Source organism: Mustela lutreola, chromosome 2 (assembly GCF_030435805.1).
Source record: "Mustela lutreola isolate mMusLut2 chromosome 2, mMusLut2.pri, whole genome shotgun sequence".
In the NCBI taxonomy this organism is placed as follows: domain Eukaryota; kingdom Metazoa; phylum Chordata; class Mammalia; order Carnivora; family Mustelidae; genus Mustela; species Mustela lutreola.
Genome location: NC_081291.1, coordinates 54632312 through 54649176, shown reverse-complemented (window position 1 = coordinate 54649176; position 16865 = coordinate 54632312). Strand labels below are relative to the sequence as shown.

General features: G+C 52.1%; 1 protein-coding gene across 5 annotated transcripts in view; it reads right to left on the bottom strand.

Moving 5' to 3' along the window:
- Positions 1 to 15267, bottom strand: part of CAND2 (cullin associated and neddylation dissociated 2 (putative)) — a 33615-nt gene extending 18348 nt beyond the window's left edge. For 3 of the 5 annotated variants that reach the window (XM_059161791.1, XM_059161792.1, XM_059161793.1), the window contains exons 1-8: positions 15189 to 15265; positions 14847 to 14939; positions 9205 to 9348; positions 6280 to 6434; positions 5506 to 5629; positions 3254 to 3519; positions 1756 to 1861; positions 1436 to 1578 (exon numbers count right to left, since the gene is read on the bottom strand). In XM_059161791.1, coding sequence (XP_059017774.1) covers positions 1436 to 1578; positions 1756 to 1861; positions 3254 to 3519; positions 5506 to 5629; positions 6280 to 6434; positions 9205 to 9348; positions 14847 to 14939; positions 15189 to 15238 — 1081 coding nt within the window. In that variant the 5' untranslated portion in view covers positions 15239 to 15265. Of the gene's footprint in view, positions 1 to 1435; positions 1579 to 1755; positions 1862 to 3253; positions 3520 to 5083; positions 5181 to 5505; positions 5630 to 6279; positions 6435 to 9204; positions 9349 to 14846; positions 14940 to 15188 lie in introns of those variants that run through there. The other 2 variants (XM_059161795.1, XM_059161794.1) reach the window with 2 other exon arrangements.
- Between the last annotated feature and the right edge of the window lie 1598 nt (positions 15268 to 16865).

The window sequence follows — 16865 nt, the reverse complement described above, 5'->3', positions numbered from 1 at the left end:
CTGTTTTGCCTATATCAGGGACAAAATGAACTTTACAGTCATTAGTGAGGATTTCAGAGAATCCATTTAGGCACAAAATCCATCCTTGGTCAGAACTGAACTGTGTGATGTTTCACTTATTAGGATTGAGAAGGTAGAGATGACAGGCCTTGCTTTGGCTTCCTCCCTCCCTCTATCTCCAGCCTCTCAAGTCCTGATTCTGGCTTCCAAGCAGGACTACTAACAAGGAAAAGCTGGGTTTGTGTGGCTTTCTATTCTCCAAGCACCCCTGAGAGGACAGAGCTCATCAAGTCTTCACCACACCTCAGGAATGAGGGTGCCTTCTTGTCATTTTATAGATGACAAGAATAAAGCTCAGAGAGGGTGAGACTCTCCTGAGGACACACAGCTAGGAAGCAACAGAGCTGAGATTCAGGCCCACGAGGCCCACCCATACACCTAGGGAGACACACATGAAGCTAAAAGGGGGATGGTCCTAACTAGGGACATCACCAGGCACAGACCCAGAAGCCAGTGTCTTCTCTCTACCCACGCCACTCTGTAGATGACTTTCTACAACTTTCAGAGCACTGGTGTCTGGAGAAGCCATAGAGGGCCATGTGGATGGTCCCATGGATATGTCTGTCACCAGAGCAGATGTCCTCTGATGGACTGTGGTTTGTTACCTCCACCCTAGGCTACCCAGAAAGAAACACCCATAGCTCCAGGCTACTGACGAGAAAATGCCCATCCTCCCTGACCTGGGATTCGAGGCCCCAACATGCAAGTCCAATCTCATCTCCCACCATCCCATCTTATTCTGAGCACCCCACCAGACCCTAAGTCCCTTTCCTCCATCAATGCCCTGCTTCTAGGGCCCAGGGCCATCAGTCTGGGTGACAGGTAGGACAACAGGCACAGAAGGAAGGAAGCCACTGCATCCATTTCCTATCCAGGCATCTCTCCCCTGTTAGTATCTATCAGTCCACCATTAGAGCTTCACTCTGCTGGGTTAAAGCATCGCTTGGAAGCCATTACTAAGGAGGCAGAGAGATGGCAGCATAGAGGTGGGGATTCCAAGGCCCAGTTTTGCCACTTCCTAGCTGTGTTATCTCAGGCAAATCTCTTCTCTAAATCCAGGTTTCCTTGTCTGAAATATGGTGATAACAACAAGCACCTGGTTTTCTAGAGTTATTGGAAGGAGCATGAAATGAGAATGCTCAGGACACCAGTAGATGTTCAGTAAATGGCAGCAATTACCACTATCATTATCCAGATCTGTGCATAGGGTGGGGGCTTTGGGGAACCCAGGTCACAGAGGGCAGAACTGGAGACCAAGGAAGATCAGGATGGAGGTGCTAGGTGGGCCTTGTTTTTGGCTGGGGAGGTGGGGGGTATCCCAGGAAAGCTGCACCCATTTCTGCCTTCCAGCCCCAGTGACAAGTTGGCCACCCACCTTGCTCACTGAATTCATTATCTTCTGTCTCCATCTGCTCCTCATCCCCGTCACTGTTGTAGTTATAGTTCGGGTCATGCTTCATGTACTGGAGGCAGAGACTGGTCACATTAGGCACATGAGGACCCATCTCCTTGGGGCACCTGTAGGTGGGATGGGGGGGAGGCTCTGCTGGACAGGCAGGAGAAGGTAGGGGGTGGGCCCAGTGGTGAGTCCTGAGATCTAATTATTTTGAGGCCGGCATCCTGCCCCACCCCTTCCCCACCAAATTCCCAGAGAAACCCTGGGCCCCCATCTCCTGGCACCCGCACTGCACCTACTTCCTCAGGAAGGCCTCAAGAGCCTGGAGGCAGGACTCCCGGAGCTCATCGTCGTCCACGTTGCAGAACTCCTCCACCAGGGGCACCAGGCGGTCCAAGTGGGCCCCTACAGGGCCAGTTGTGTCACTGAGGGCCAGACACTTTCCCAGGCTCCCTCAGCCCACAGCACTTGTCCCTGCTCTTGCAGCCCTGACCACTGCAAACTCAACTTGGTGGCTTCAGAATCAAGCAGATGTCAAGGTTCTAGCCTTGTCTCTGCCATCTAAGAGCTATGTGGCCTGGCCTTGGGCACACCACAACACTTCTCTAACCTTAGTCTTTCCAACAGCGATAACAATGCCTACCAGGCAGAGATTTGGGTGAAGGTTAATGACATGATCCACATAAAGAGCTCCCCCTAAGTCCTGACACATGGTAGGCACCCAAGAAGCATCTGTCGTTGAAACTGTTACTCATGTCCTCATCTTCTTCCCTGCACTAGGTTGCAGCCCTGGATGGGAAACATGGAAATGCAGGTACTGCTCTTATGCACCAGGCAAGAGCAGCTCTTGGTGCTTTAAAGATTATCCTAGCCCTTCTTCAGTCACAGACTTCCCCGTTTTCTGTCCAGCTGACCATGAACCCTAGTCTGGTCCTATGCAGGCTCCCTCGCAGGTTCATACTCCCAAGAGTGACCAACTGGTGGCTGTTGTTTGAGGGGGGAATATGGACAGAGCATGAACTTTGGGGTGGGGTCCCTGTGTGTGTTCATAAAATCCCTTAAAGTGAGAGAGCCAGAGGGGAAAAAGGTGCAGACCATGGCCAACTCTCCCCACACTGTTTTGTTGCAGCCCAGAACTCCAAGGTGCTTGAAAATAAATGCAAATCTGCAGGATTCCATTTCTATAAAATTCATCTCTGGTGACAAAAAGCAAAGCAGTGCTTGCCTGGAGTGGACTGAAAAAGGGCACAAGGACACTTTAGGGGGTGATGGAAATGTTCTGCATCTTGACTGCAGTAGTAGTTTCACAGCTGTCTGCAAAGGTCAAAACACACTTAACTATGCACTTTAAGTAGTGCAGTTTATTGAATGTACATTATGCCCCAATAAAAAATTTTAAAAATTCAAGCTTGGCCTCTGGCTTGTTATTAAAGTATATCTGTCAAAGTAGGAGAATAGAACATACTGTATTTCATTTGGTGTTATGATTTATTATTATCCACGAGCCTCAGAATAGGTAGGTCAGGCTCCGAAGCACATGGAGCTCAGGGCCCACCCACTGCCTCTCAAGCTCCGCCTCCCGGTTTCAGGTGTGTCAGCCACGCCCCCCTATCTGGGAGGTGGCGGACACTCACACTCCGCCCCTTATTCTCAGCTCGGACCCACCCCTCACCCCCCCCACCCCCCGCACCTCCCTGCCTCAGCAGCGCCACCTCACCGAGGAGGTCTCTGGCCCCAGGCTCCGCAGCACCTCCCCTCTTCGGCCCCGCCCCTTACAGAGGAACTCCACCCCCTTACCGAGGCGGTGGCCTGCCTGCCGGCCAACGCTACCCAAACATTGGATCAGAGTGCGGATGGCGGCCGGGCTGGCAGGTGCGCGGGGGCCGGGCAGCCGATCCAGCAGGTGGTCCGCGAGCTCCACGAAGAGGTCGGTGCTGCAGGCTGCCGCCAGGTGGCCCAGTGCCCCGACTGCCCTCTTGCGCACGGCCAGGCGTGGGCTGTTCAGCTGAGGCAGCAGGCAGTGCAGGAGGCTGGCGTGGAAGGCACCCAGAGGGGCACCCAGCCTGGGGAGTCATAGAGGATGTCGGACGGGGCCTACCTAGCAGGCAGCCTGGGCTAGGCACCTCTCCTCTGCCCAGTCTCTCCAGGTCTCCTCCCCATAATTATGATAACCCAATGGTTCTTGGTAAATGGAAAGGCGCCCTGCAACGGGTGTCGAGTAATTATTTATTATCACACAAGAGAAAGCAGAGAAGGGAAGGGACTTTCTCGAGACCACTTAGCCAAGAAAGACAAGGCCAGGACTTGAATCCAGATTTCCAGGTTGCTAGCCAGGGGAGAAGCCCTGATGGTAATGGAATGTGGGGGACACCAGTGGGGCTGATTTCCTAGGAATGTGGGCACACTCTAAACACACACACACACACACACACACACACACACACACACCCTATTAGTCCATTCCCTTCACTGAGACCACAGTGGTCTAAAGTCTACCTCTGACCTGATCAGTCCTCTGCCTAACTCCTTCAGTGCTCTTTGGATAAGCTGAGCTCTGGGCTCAAGGCAAGAGGCAAAACCAGAGAATGGCTTCTGCACAGGGAGAATGCAGCCCCCTACCCACTGGAGCAGCCTCTATCCTCACCTTGAAAACCAGGCCTGTGCATTTTCTGTCCCATACGTATGCTGAGACTTTTTCTTCTCTTGCTCCACACAAACACATTGGCCTCACACTCCTATATCCAGCCCACCTCTCTCTCCTAGATTTCATTTTTCACTTGTTTGTTCACCTACTATGCTACAGGGCCTGTGTTGGAAGCTTGGGGGAAATTACACTGGCCCTAGAGCCTGCCCTCATGGAGTCTTTGGTTGAGTGGGTGGCCCCCAGGCACCTCATATTCAACATACCTCAAATGAACTCCCCACACACCTGCTCCTGTTCCCAGAGTGCACCCCACCACAGCCAATGGCCCTGTGCCTGTTCTCCCCAGTTAGTAAAGCCAGACTCCGCAGGTGTCATCTTTGAGTCTTTGCCCCTCACCCACCCCAAGTCCTGTGGAGTCTATCTCCTACATACAACCTGAGGGTCCCCCCAGAAGCCTCCTAACCAGTCTCCCTGCCCATTCAACCCCTGCCATCTACCGTACACACAGCAGATAAGGAGTCTGAAACACACAAATAGGCACAAGGCATTCCTCGACCTCTGCCCTGACCCTTGCCCCCACTCCTCACACATTCAGTATCATCCTTAGTCACCCAGCCTGCAGCTCCTGCTCAGCCCTCGGCCTCATCTCTCCACACCAGCCTCTCCATATTATGCCCCAGCCCCATGCTGTCTCACACAAGCCCCAGGATTCCATGTCTCTCTAGCCTCTGCCTTCTGGGCCGTGGGCAGTGTCCCCCTTTTGCCCACCCAATCCTGGCCAAGTCCAGCCCATCCTTGAAGGCTCATCTAGCAGGACCCTCTCGAGGAAGGTCTTTACCCCCAGCTCCTCCTCTGAGCTCCTAAAGGCTCTGCTCTTTCCTGTACTGTTGTTCTTACTGCACTTAGTTTATGCTGTTTGTGAGCTACTCCCTAGGAGGGCCCAAGACCCATGCAATACCCTATTCCCAGCACCAGTTCAATACCTGACATCTTTCTGGGTCATGGTGTAGGTGTTAAGTCTTGGGACGTTGAATGAATGAACAGTTTTAAAGTGTACGGTGCAATTTAAAACGAAGGCCCAGCTCTATTAGACCAAAAGAAGAAAAAGAGGGAGAGGATGAACACACATAGGCTTCGGGGCTTGGAGTGACCTGAATTCAAACTCCAGGTTCTGCCATTTACTGTTACCTTGGTACCAACAGTGTGACCATGGGCAGGGCTCAGAGACTATAGAATTGTGATGAAGGAGCCTCTCCTTTGCAGGGCTGCCAGGACACTTAAGGAGCACGGAGCACGAAGCACAGAGCCTGGCGTGCAGTTAAGTGCTGGCTTTGTGGATCTGAATCCCTCTCTGTCCCTGTGTCGCCCTTCCCCCTTCCTCCTTGCCTAGGGTGGCCTCCCGCACCTGCTCAGCATGTCAGAGAGGATGTCCAGGGCTTCCAACTGCACAGCCACATCCTCTTGCTGGGCGATGGCGCTGGTGAGCTGGCCAGTGATCTTCCGGCACACGTTGGCAGCCAGGCCAGAGCCTGCACAGAGCACAGGGATGGCACAGTGAGGCCACCTCTGGTGGCCCTGCTCTGGTTATATTCCTGAGCCTACATCCCCAAGAATCCAGCTGACCCTGGCCTTGACTGGCCCAAGGTCTGACCCAGAGTCTGACAGCCAGGGAAGCTGAGGAATTGATGGCTGACTCACCCCATATCTAGCTCCTCTGCCTTGTACCTGCTAACGAGGGAGGCAAGGAAAGCTCCTTGCCTAGATTCCCTTCTTGCTAGCAGGGGCAAAGTGATCCTGATCCGGCCAGTGAAATATAGGTCAAAGCCTTCTGAGGGCTTCTGGGGAAGCATGTGCTATTCTTAAAAGATGCACAGACCTTACCCCTGTCCTAATTGAGCTGCTGAATGAATTGGTGCAAAAATGGAATGATTGATCCCTCCAGAATTCTGTGAGAAAAGCAACCCCGAACTCCCTCAAGCTGTCATTAGTTAGATTTTTGTTACTTACAGCTAAAGCCTTCCTGACACAGAGCCAGAACTTAAACAAAGCTGGGTCTGAATTTTCTGCCACTTACTAGCCGGCTGGTGTTAGTAAGTACCTTCACCTCTCTGGGCCCCAGTTTCTTTAATCAGAAAGTAGGACAAATAATGACAACGCCTAATCCCTGGGACCTGGGTACCTGTGGCTGCAGGGGGGAGCTCCGACAGGACAGTCTTGAGGCCGATGCCAGCGATGTCTCGGAGCTGCTCCTTATCTGACCGCATATTGGCACAGAGGGCATCCACGATGGTCTCCACCTGGTACTCCTTCACTTTGCCCACCAGAGGACCCAGGCTGAGCAGGGAGGGAAGAGGACGTCCAAAAGCCCCAGGCTCAGCCTGAGTCATGCTGCCCCTTAGGTTCCCTCAGGCCTGTGGGGCCACATGTGCTGAGGAAAAGGTCCCAGATTGACATGGGACTCTCTATTTTCCAGAAAGAGAGGCAACCTCTTGTTCTGCCAGCATCATTCCTGGCACCTTCCAAGCCAGCACCTACTCCTGGGTTTTGCATGTCAGTATATGGCCAAACCCCTGAACCTAGTAACCTCAGCTGGAAACCATGGAATGCCCTAGAGATTCTCAAACTTGAGCGTGTATGAAAATCCTCTTGGAGGAGTTGTTAGACTTCCAGTCCCCACCCACATTTTCAGACTCAGGAGGTCTAGGTGGGGCAGGAGAATTTAAATTTCTGGCAAGTTCTCAGTGGATGCTGATACTGGTGGTCCAGGGACCACACTTTGAGAACCTCTGCCTTAGAGCCTTGTTTTGCCAATCACAGTCACAGAGCAGCTTCACGAGCATCACCAGCATCACCTGGAACTTGTCAGAAATGCAGAATCTCAGGTCCTACCCAGGACCTATGGAACCAGAATCTGCAGTTCAACAAAGGCCCCAGGTGATTTGAATCCACATTAAAATTTAAAAATAACTATACCAGATACACTTGTTCTCAGCTTTAACTGTGCACTGCTATCACCTGGGGCATTTAAAAAACTGCTACCTGGGTGCTTGCCTCAGAAAATCTGAGTTAGTTGGTTTTCAGGTGTGGCCTGGAAAGTGGGAGTTTGTTCCTGTTTTTAAAATTTTTTTAATTAATTTATTTAAAAGATTTTATTAATTTATTTGACAGAAAGAGAGATCACAAGCAGGCAGAGACAAGGCAGAGACAAGACAGGCTCTCAGCAGAGAGCCTGATGTGGGCCTCAATCCCAGGACCCTGAGATCAGGAACTGAGCTGAAGGCAGAGGCTTAATCCACTGAGCCACCCAGGAACCCCTGTTTCTACTTTTTTAATTCCCTAGGTGATTCTAACATGCAGTTAAGATTAAGAACCTCTAACCTAAATGAATTCTGAGATGAGGGTATGCCTTTGAATGGAGATTTCCAGGTGCTACCTTCTCACCTGCCTACCTCAGACTCCTCCCTCCACCTCTCCTGCTCCTGAGTCCGAATCCCTGATGGGGAATACATAGATTTAGCAGGGGTCCCAGGGAACTGCAATGCATACCAGTTTACAAACCGTGGCTCTCTTTTGACGGTTTTCTCCATCAACTCTTCTAAGTACTCATGTGGTCTCCCCTTTCTGCCTTCTATAGTTTGATTAGGGTGTAGTCCCCTCAGGAGAGTTCTAGAAATTTATGGGGGCCTTTTTTGGTCATATCTGATGAAATGTCACTTCTGGCTTTTATTTTGGGGTAGGGGGATGCATGTGGCTGGGAAAGACAATATTGCAAAACAAAATATGTTCCATGTCCAGCTGGAGTTTCTAACACCCCACTGGGCATTTGTATAGAAAAAAAAAAACTTTCCATAATTATCTGAGTCCAAAATCTAATTTCAATTTGCATACAATTTACATATAAAGTAAAAAGTATATGCAAAGTACTTTTTACATTATTTTAGTAAGTTCTAAATTCCCCAAGAAGGAAGATTGTACTTTGTTTTCTGGAAAATTACCAGATGTTTGCCATTTCAGGAAGTCTCATGGCTAATTCAGAAAATCAGCACCACTGCTGCTCGTGGGAGCTGAGTCCCCAGCATTCGCACCTACCTGCCAAGGGCCGCGGCATTCACAGTTAGTGCCGGCTTCTCATGACTTTATTATCCCCTCAGTCAATGTGCCCAAGCATTCACATACGGGAACACACGCTACTGTATTGTTGGTTCTGCTGGTGGTAAACCACCATCCACCCTCTCTCCCCGACATGGCCAGAGACATGCTTCCAGACTACAAACATGACCAAGTCACATTCCTGCATGAAACTCTACTGAATTTCCTCTGTTCTTGGGATCAAGTTGAAATTCATGAGGATGGCCCAGAATGCCTGGGTCCAGCTCACAGAGTGCCGTTCCACAGGCAATGCCCCAATTCTCTGTTGATTCCTGCCATTCCTCAGTCCTCCACCGACCCACACCCTTGTGTGCCCTGCACACACCTCGTCTTGTTTTTTTAGCTCTAAAGGTAACTGGCCAAGGTCTCAGGACTACAACCTCAAGGTGCCTAGGGCAAAGGCTTTTGGGGCCCCTCTGGCCCTTCAGCTCTCACTACTCCCTCTGCTTGCCCGCATGACCTTCCAGCTGCTGGCGCCTGCATCTCACCCTGAGGGCTTTCTCTGGCAGGAGGGGTGATAGAATACATAGCCCTCCATGCTACATACTACCCCAGGAGCAGCCCTCAACCAGCCTGACAGCCCGTGGGTAGAACACTCCACAGGGCGTGTCCTACACTATGTCCCAAAGGCCCCCAGTAGGGTTAAGCTCCACTGGCCCACAGCAGTAAGTTGCCTGATCTTTCACACATTCTTGGCTTTCTTCCTTCCCTACCTCACTTCCCTATTCCCCTACCGGAGTTTTCTGGGATCACTTCCCAAATAAAATTGCACTTGAATCCCTGCCACTGGGTCTACTTCTGGGGGATCCAGACCAAAGCACTGTCCAACTCCTTTGGGGCTTCAAGAGCTGCTCACAGCAACTACTCTCTCAGAGACTGTCCCCCAAAGGGACAGGGACCCCGGCTGTCCTCCCACACCTGGCCTTGCCCCATCCCCACAAAGGCCAACACTCACCACTTGACGGCCAGGTTCTGCACCTCACCGTTCTTGTCCTCCAGCAGCTTCAGCAGCATCTTCACCACCTTGCGCTCACTATCCTCGTCCAGCTGGATGGAGTCCTTCTGCAGCTCTGACATCAGGTCACTGGTGGCCATGAACCTGGGCAGGCGGGCAAAGGAGGATTACTGAGCAGCTCCTGGGCCGCAGTGTTATGGGCAATATCTTAGAGTTCCCCCAGGAGGAGACCTCCATACAAAGACTGAAGGGCAAGTAGATTATACGGGCTGGAGGCGCAGTCGGGCCACCACCAGAAGACCCACGGGTGAGATACCAGCCGCCACGTCCTAGCAGACTAGGAGTGTCAGAGCATGCTGGCGAAATGCTGAGTACTTTGAGTTTGGTGGCCCCTGCTTCTATCACTCATGGAACTGTGAACTTGGACTAGTCACCTCTCCTTTTGGAACCCTAGTTTACCTGTCAGAAAAATGGGGATAAGCAAAGTGGGGTTTTATGGAAGTTAAAATGAAATAATATGCGTGATGCCCTGAGCACACAGTGAGCACTCAGTAAGTTGCACCACCATTATCATAACAGCTTGCTACACCATTCATCTCATTCATGCCAGAAGGTTGAACAGACACCTCTCGATCAGACAGGTGGAGTGGGGCTAGCCCTGACCAGCTTCGCCTCAGAGAACCCACTCAGCCCCTGCCTGCAAACCACTGGTTCTCAAACTGTAGCTGACGTCAGAATCACCTGCAGGGCCTGTGAGACACTGCTGGGCCCCACTCTCAAGGTTTCTGGAATCAGATCTGAGCTGGGGCTCAAGAATTTGGATCTCTCACAAATCCTAAGAAATAGGGACCACACTCTGAGAACTCCTGCCCTAGGCCATGCTAATGGGCTGCAAGCATATCTTAGACACTGAGGTCAACAGCTGGCCAGTCCCCAGCCACGGCTCCCTGACTCTGGGATGGGCATCAGAGCCAAGAGCTGCCCACTCACAGATGTGCAGACCCATGTGGCCTGATACCGTGTCCCGGGGAGTTGAAATTGCAGAGGGAGTCTGAGCTGGGAGGCCAGGAGCTGGAGCTGCAGGAGCATCATAGTTCCTGCCCAGATTAAGAGGGCAGAGCAGCCTTTACCTGGCAGCCCTCAGCTGTGTCCTCCTTGCAGATGTTTTTCAAAAATTCGATTTAACAACAGTGAGAAACTGGGGGAGTTGATGTAAAAGTTGTTAATTACCAGATTCTCTTAAAAATAGTCTTTGTTTGTTTTGTTTTTTAAGATTTTATTTATTCATTTGAGAGAGAGAGAGCATGAGCAGGAAGAGGGGCAGAGGGAGAGGGAGAAGCAAACTCCCAGCTGAGCAGCAGCCCTACATGAAGCTTGATCCCAGGACCCCGGGATCATGACCTGAGCTGAGGGCAGACACTTAACCCATTGAGCCACCCAGGTGCCCTGAAAATAGAGTCTCTGAATACAAATGGGCCAATATCCCCTGGTGACAATAACTGTCTGGTCAAGGCACAGCTGCCCTCATTAGGTGGGACACTATCTCCAGCTGACCAGGTTTCCACCAGGCCCACTGCACCTGTTCACTGGGTCTTGCCAGCATTTGTGAGAGAATGGAGGGGAAAAGAAGCAGCAAAGTCAGGGCCAGAGAGTGGCAGTCCCAGAGAAAGTCTCCAGCTTTTGCTGACCCACCAGACCACCCTGCCTCCTCATACCAGCTTTGTTTTAGGCTTGAGCTTGCTCTACCAACAAGAACCCCAAGCATCCTGTGGGGGTCCTTCCCCAAGCATCCTGTGGCAAAATCGATCACAGTCAGGATTCCAGCCTCTTCTTTGCAGGCTCATACCTGCTGCTTGATGTCATGGGGAGACTCACAGCACCCTGTTGCCAGGAAGGCACTTGTCCATGTCACTGCTATTTATTTTTAACAGCTGGGATTAGCCTCAAGCACTGAGAAAAAGGAGGAGGCTGGGCTGGAGGCCAGGAGGGAGTGGCAGGGCTGACTATGCCCACCTCTGGGCCTGGTCGTTGCAGGAAAAGCAGCAAAGGGAAGGTGAAGGAGGTTTGCATCTGGGCCAGGCTAAGGCCTGAGCTAGGAACATGCACTCCTAGGTCTGCCTGGCTGAGGGCACATTCTGAGATGGCAGGCAAGGGTCTCTAAGCTGTATTCTGCTGCACATGATAGAGACCCAGCTCAGCCTGGCAACTGAAGGAACATGTTCCTTTGCCCAAGATGAGCCTCCTGTCCCCCTCTTTCTTCTCTGTGGAACTCCTATTCAATTGTCTATGACCCAGCTCAAATGTCCAAGCCTCAGAAATGACTCCTCTGATCACCGTGCCTTAACCCCGACCCACACTCCCTAATCACACTTGGTTCCCCTGGACAGGATTCTCTCAGAGCACTCCACATTCCTCATTGGAGCACTCCTCAAACTGCACTGCACACTTGCTTACAGTGTGTCTCCCCATTAGAATATGAACTCATGGGAGCCCATCAGGTTCATCTCTTGGACTCCAGACCCAGCAAAGAACAGGTATGGAGAGGCCCTGGGAGATAGAGTGAGGGCAGAAGGGAGGCAGGGAAAGAGCCAACCCCTGGCAGCCAATAGCTGTGTGGAAACCTGGACTCAAAAACCAACCCTTCTGAGATATGCCTCAGCATTTCAGACACCCCGGAGTTCTTGCAAATAACCAGCTCTCAGAGAAAGAAAGTCATATTGTAATACGTACATGGTATTGACAGTGGGGGATGTACAGCAAAGCATATAACTGGGTAGATAAGAGTTTGAGCACTGAAGTTTGCCTTTTTTTTTTTTTAATATTTATTTATCTATTTTAGAGAAAGCATGCAAGGGTGGTGGTGAAGACAGAGGGATAGGGAGAGAGAATCCTAAGCAGACTCCACACCAAGTGCAGAACCTGACACAGGGCCCAATCCTACAATCCTGAGATCATGACCTCAGCTGGAATCAAGAGTCAGTTGCTCAACTGACAGAGCCACCCAGGCACCCCTGAAGTTTGGCTTTAAGTAAATATATAGGTCTTGCCACTTATCAACTAGGTCACCTTAGGCGACTCCTGAGTCTCAGTTTTCCACCTTTGAAATGGGAATTTTCTTTGCCTCCCCTCATAACATCTTCAGGAGATTTCAATAGGACATCCAGCTCTTAGCATGAGGCAGATGGGGAAACCAGGCTCAGAGGGGCTGCACGAAATGCCCAAGGTCACACGGCAAGTTGGGAGGAGCCTCAGCACATCATTCAGGTCTCCTAACTCTTCAACAAATACTACTGTTTTTGAAAAATGATTTAGGGATTCCTGCAAGACCCCCACCCCACCCCAGTTTATCCATCTGTCTGCTAGAGTCTGAGTGGGAACTGAGCAGCCTCCTGCCCACAGAGGGACAACAGGAATCAACGGCTTATGTGACCCTGCCTGGGACCCCCACATGCAGTCACCACCTGCCTCTAGAAGCCAGAGGGCACAGTTTCAGTTTCATTCCAGAGAGACAGCTCAGCTGAAACACTTGGCCACATGGGCACCTGGACAGTTGGTCAGCAGGACCCAGCTTTCCCGGTATTTGGACTTTAAAAATAGACACCTTTCTCATATGCTTGGGATGGTTTTAAGTGTTCTCCAGCAGAGCAGGCTGAAAGGGCTTCTCAGGCTTTGGCAGGAGCCAACTCCCTCTCCTAGAGACTGGACCCAGGGCCCAAGAGACAGGGGTGCAAATCCCCTCAACCACTAGCCGGCTATAGGCAAGTCACTTCAGCTCTCTGAACCTCTGGAGAACAGGAAGGACAATCACTACCACCCAGACAGCTAGGTGAAGTGAATGAGACTGCACTGGACAGCCCAGCAGGGAGCCTGGTACCCAGAAAACATTCACTGAGCACTTGCTGTGTACCCAGAACAGGCTCGAGGATGCAAAAAGGAAGCACACAGTCCCAGTGCAGGGGTTCTGAGTATCTCAAGGCTAGAAGTGATGCAGTAGAAATGTCGGGCGGGACAGGTGCTGTTGGAGCCCAGGGGAAGTGCCAGCCCTGCCTAGGTGTCAGGAGGCATCCCAAAGAGGGGACAGTGAGTTGGAGCTAGCCAGATGAAGGGAGGAAATGATGGTGGGGGGGGGGGGAGGGACTACAGATAAAGAGTGGGGAGAGGGCATGGCAGATTTCTGATGTGCGCATAATCATAAGCATCAACTTACTAAGCACTTATCTGGTGTCAGCCACGAATCAAAGCACGAATCAAAGCATTGCACATGTATTAACTCTTTTCAAATTCACACCAACCCTCTGAGGTGGGTTCTATTATTATCCCATCTTCTGGAAACAGAAGTGGAGGCTCAGAAGTCTAGAGTCACACAGCCAGCAAGTGGTTGGGGGCAGGATATGAACCCAGTACCGTGGTCCTAAAGCTCTACTAGAGGCTGTTCAGGGGTGCCAGGAGAAGGTGGGAGTCAGACCAGCAGAGGTGAGGAGTCCTCACCTGTCAGAGGGCTGGTTCAGATAGCCTCGCTAAGATCTCAGCCTCTGTGTGAAGACTGACCTGGATTTGGACCCCACATCCTCCACTTCATAGCTCTGTGACTGCAACTGTCCCCTTCCTGACTCTGAGCTTCCATTTCCCTATCTGTAAACTGGGGATAAAGTGACAGAATGTTCAATAAGTGGGCTATGTTGTTTTCTGTAGGCTCCTTTCAGCTCCCAGGGTCCAGAACTGGCTGTGGGACCAGAGCCAATCCCTTCATCCCTGGGGGCCTCAGTTTCCCCCTGAGGATAAGGGGGTTGGAGGAGAGGTTTCCTCCATTCTTTCCAGCTCCGTTCCGGTGTGGCTCAGTGATGTCTGGCGAAATGGGAACAAAGAGAAGGGGAGTGGCACCCAAAAGCTGAAGCCCCTACCCCAACCATCTTCTTCCTGGGACCCGCAAAGCCACTCAGCCCAGACCCCTCCTTCAGGCTGTGTCAGAGCAAACCTGGGAGGGGCGGGGAGAGTAGAAGGTGCCCTGATGAAGCGCAGGCTGGAGGTCTGGGGTGACTTTGAGGAGAAGAGGGCGGAGCTCAGGGTCCAGAGGGTAGCGGTGGAAAAGTTGGTCCCGGGGTTGTGGGCCCGGGAAGGGGCTGGGTTTCAATGCGGGAATGAAGAGGCAGGCGCTGGAATCCCCAAGGAGGAGCCGAGGGCTTCACCGTGGGTAGAGGTCGGGGCCCTGGGTGCGTCAGCTGGGAGAGATGAAGGTTGGGCACAGATGGAGAGAGAGTGTGTTGAGGTGGGGGGCCTGGGTGCGTCAGCTGCGGGGAGAGATGAGGGCTGGGCACAGATGGAGAGAGAGAAGGCACAGGAAGGGTGCCGAGGGGAGGAGGTGGGGCTCCGATCAGGCAACAGGGCAGGGGCGACGCGCGAACGGTGGGAGACCAAGCAGGGACTGCATCGAGGGCAGGGCTGCGACACGGGGAGCAGGGTGCCAGGGGCAGATGGCGGGAAAGGTAGGGGCTGGGGTCTCGGTCACCGGAGGGATGGAGCTTAACGCGGGCAGAGGGATCGGGGCTGCACGCCCGTGGGGGATGGGCCGGCGCGGCGGGAGGCGAAGAAGGCCGGGGTTTCAACGGGAGGCGCAGAGGCGGGGGGCCGGCAGCAGGGCGCACCTGAAGTCCTTGTCGCTGGATGTCATCTTCTCCAGGAGGCTGGAGATGTGGAAGGCGGCGGTGCTCATGGTGGCTGCGCGCCGCGGGGCAGGCCTGCGGGAGCGAATATGGCGGCACGTTGCCCCCTCCCCCGCCTAGCGGCGCGGGCTGGACTCACCCGACAGAAATAGCAGCCCCCGCCCGGCCCGGGTGGCGCAGCGCTCGCGCCGAGGCCCGGGCAGCCGCGGGAGGCGGAAGGGGGCCTGCGAGAGGCTCTGCGGTCTCCGCCCGGGTATCAGCGACAGCTCCGTGCGTCGCCCGGCTCCAACTTGCACCCCACACCCCCAGAGACGGGGAACTCACCACCTTTCACCGATAAATGCCTCCCTATGATTCCTGTGGGTCCCGACCATTGTTGCATGCCAGGCGCATGGGATTGTAGAGTCTCATCTTCGAATCCCAGTTCCGCCGGTTCCTCTGCTATGTAGCCTGGACCAAGTTACTTTACACCTCTGAACCTCAGCGTTTTCATCTGTAGGCATACAAGAAGCAGGAGTTACTGTTGTAGGTCAGGCCAACCAAAGCACTTCCACCCTCCAACCCACTCTTCATGCTAACCTGCTTCAGAATCAGGCAGGATCTAAAAGATGTACCCAGTCACCAGGTCTCCTGCCTGCCATCTCCAACCCTCAGACCATAAGGTCAGTTTCTTCATTATATAGAGATGCAGCTGAGAACCAGAGAGGCAGAGACTTACTAAGGATCAACAGCCAGTAGATCCGCAGTGGAATCAAGACTGACCCTAGATCTCTCCGCGCCTTGGGCAACAATCCTTATGTGAAACTCCCCACACTTTCGTCAGTTAGGTACAAGCTCAGCCTTGGAGAATGTGTAAGAAGAGTACCAGAGAGCCCTGTGCTTCTCTAAATAACCCGGAGGCTTCTGGCTCTAAAGAAAGGGAGTAGCATGTGCTTTGGAGCAAAACAATCCTGGGTTCAAATCCCTGCTAGGCAGCTTCCTGGCTGTGTGACTCTGGGATAATAACACAACCTCTCTGGCCTATGTTTTTCTCATCCATAAGATGAAGAATTAAAAATACCTTTATAGCACACTTACTGGGTAGCTGGGTTCTAGAGCAGTGCTTTGCAACAGAACTTTCTTCAAATTTTCTTTGCTCTCCCCAATATGGTAGCTACTAGCCAGGGTGGCTATTGAGCACTTGAAATAGGACTAGTGTAACTGAGGAATTGAATTCTTAGTTCTATTTATTTTAAATTAATTTAAATTTAAATAGCTACCCATGGCCGGTGGCTACCATAGTGAACAGGACAGTAGGAACACAGCCCCTGGCCCTTGGGGATTTATATTCTAGTGGATGATATGAGCATTAAGGAAGTAAGTGATTACATAAGGAAAACAAGAGCTATACTGAAACTTACGAGGGGGTGAGGGAATAGAGAATGCCTGGCATATGGAGGGGCAACTTTAACTAAGATGGTCAGAGAAAGCCTTTTTGAGGAAGAGACATTTGGGTTAAGGCCTGAATAGATGAAGGAGACAGCTGGGCAAAGATTTGAGGGAAGAGCTTATCAAACAGAGGGAACAGCAAGGGCAAAGGTCCTGAGGTACGAACAAGCCTGATGTATTTGGGAAAAGGCAATAGCTGGAATGCTGTCAGTTCCCTATTAGAAGAGAAGTCAAAGAAATGGGCAGGGGCCAGATGATTCTCAGCCTTTCAGGCCAAGTTAAGAAGTTAGATTTCATGTCAGAGCATTAGGGAACCACAGAAAGGCATTAAGCAAGGAGACAATGTGATTGGTTTATTTTTTAGAAAGCTCCCTCTGGCTGCTGAGCAGTAGTGCAGTCAAGAATGATAGTGGTTTGGGGCACCTGGGTGGCTCAGTGGGTTAAAGCCTCTACCTTCTGCTCAGGTCATGATCTCAGGGCCATGGGATTGAGCCCTGCATTGGGTTCTCTGCTTGGCAGGGAGCCTGCCGCCCCCTCTCTTTTCTGCCATCCTCCCTGCCTACTTGTGATCTC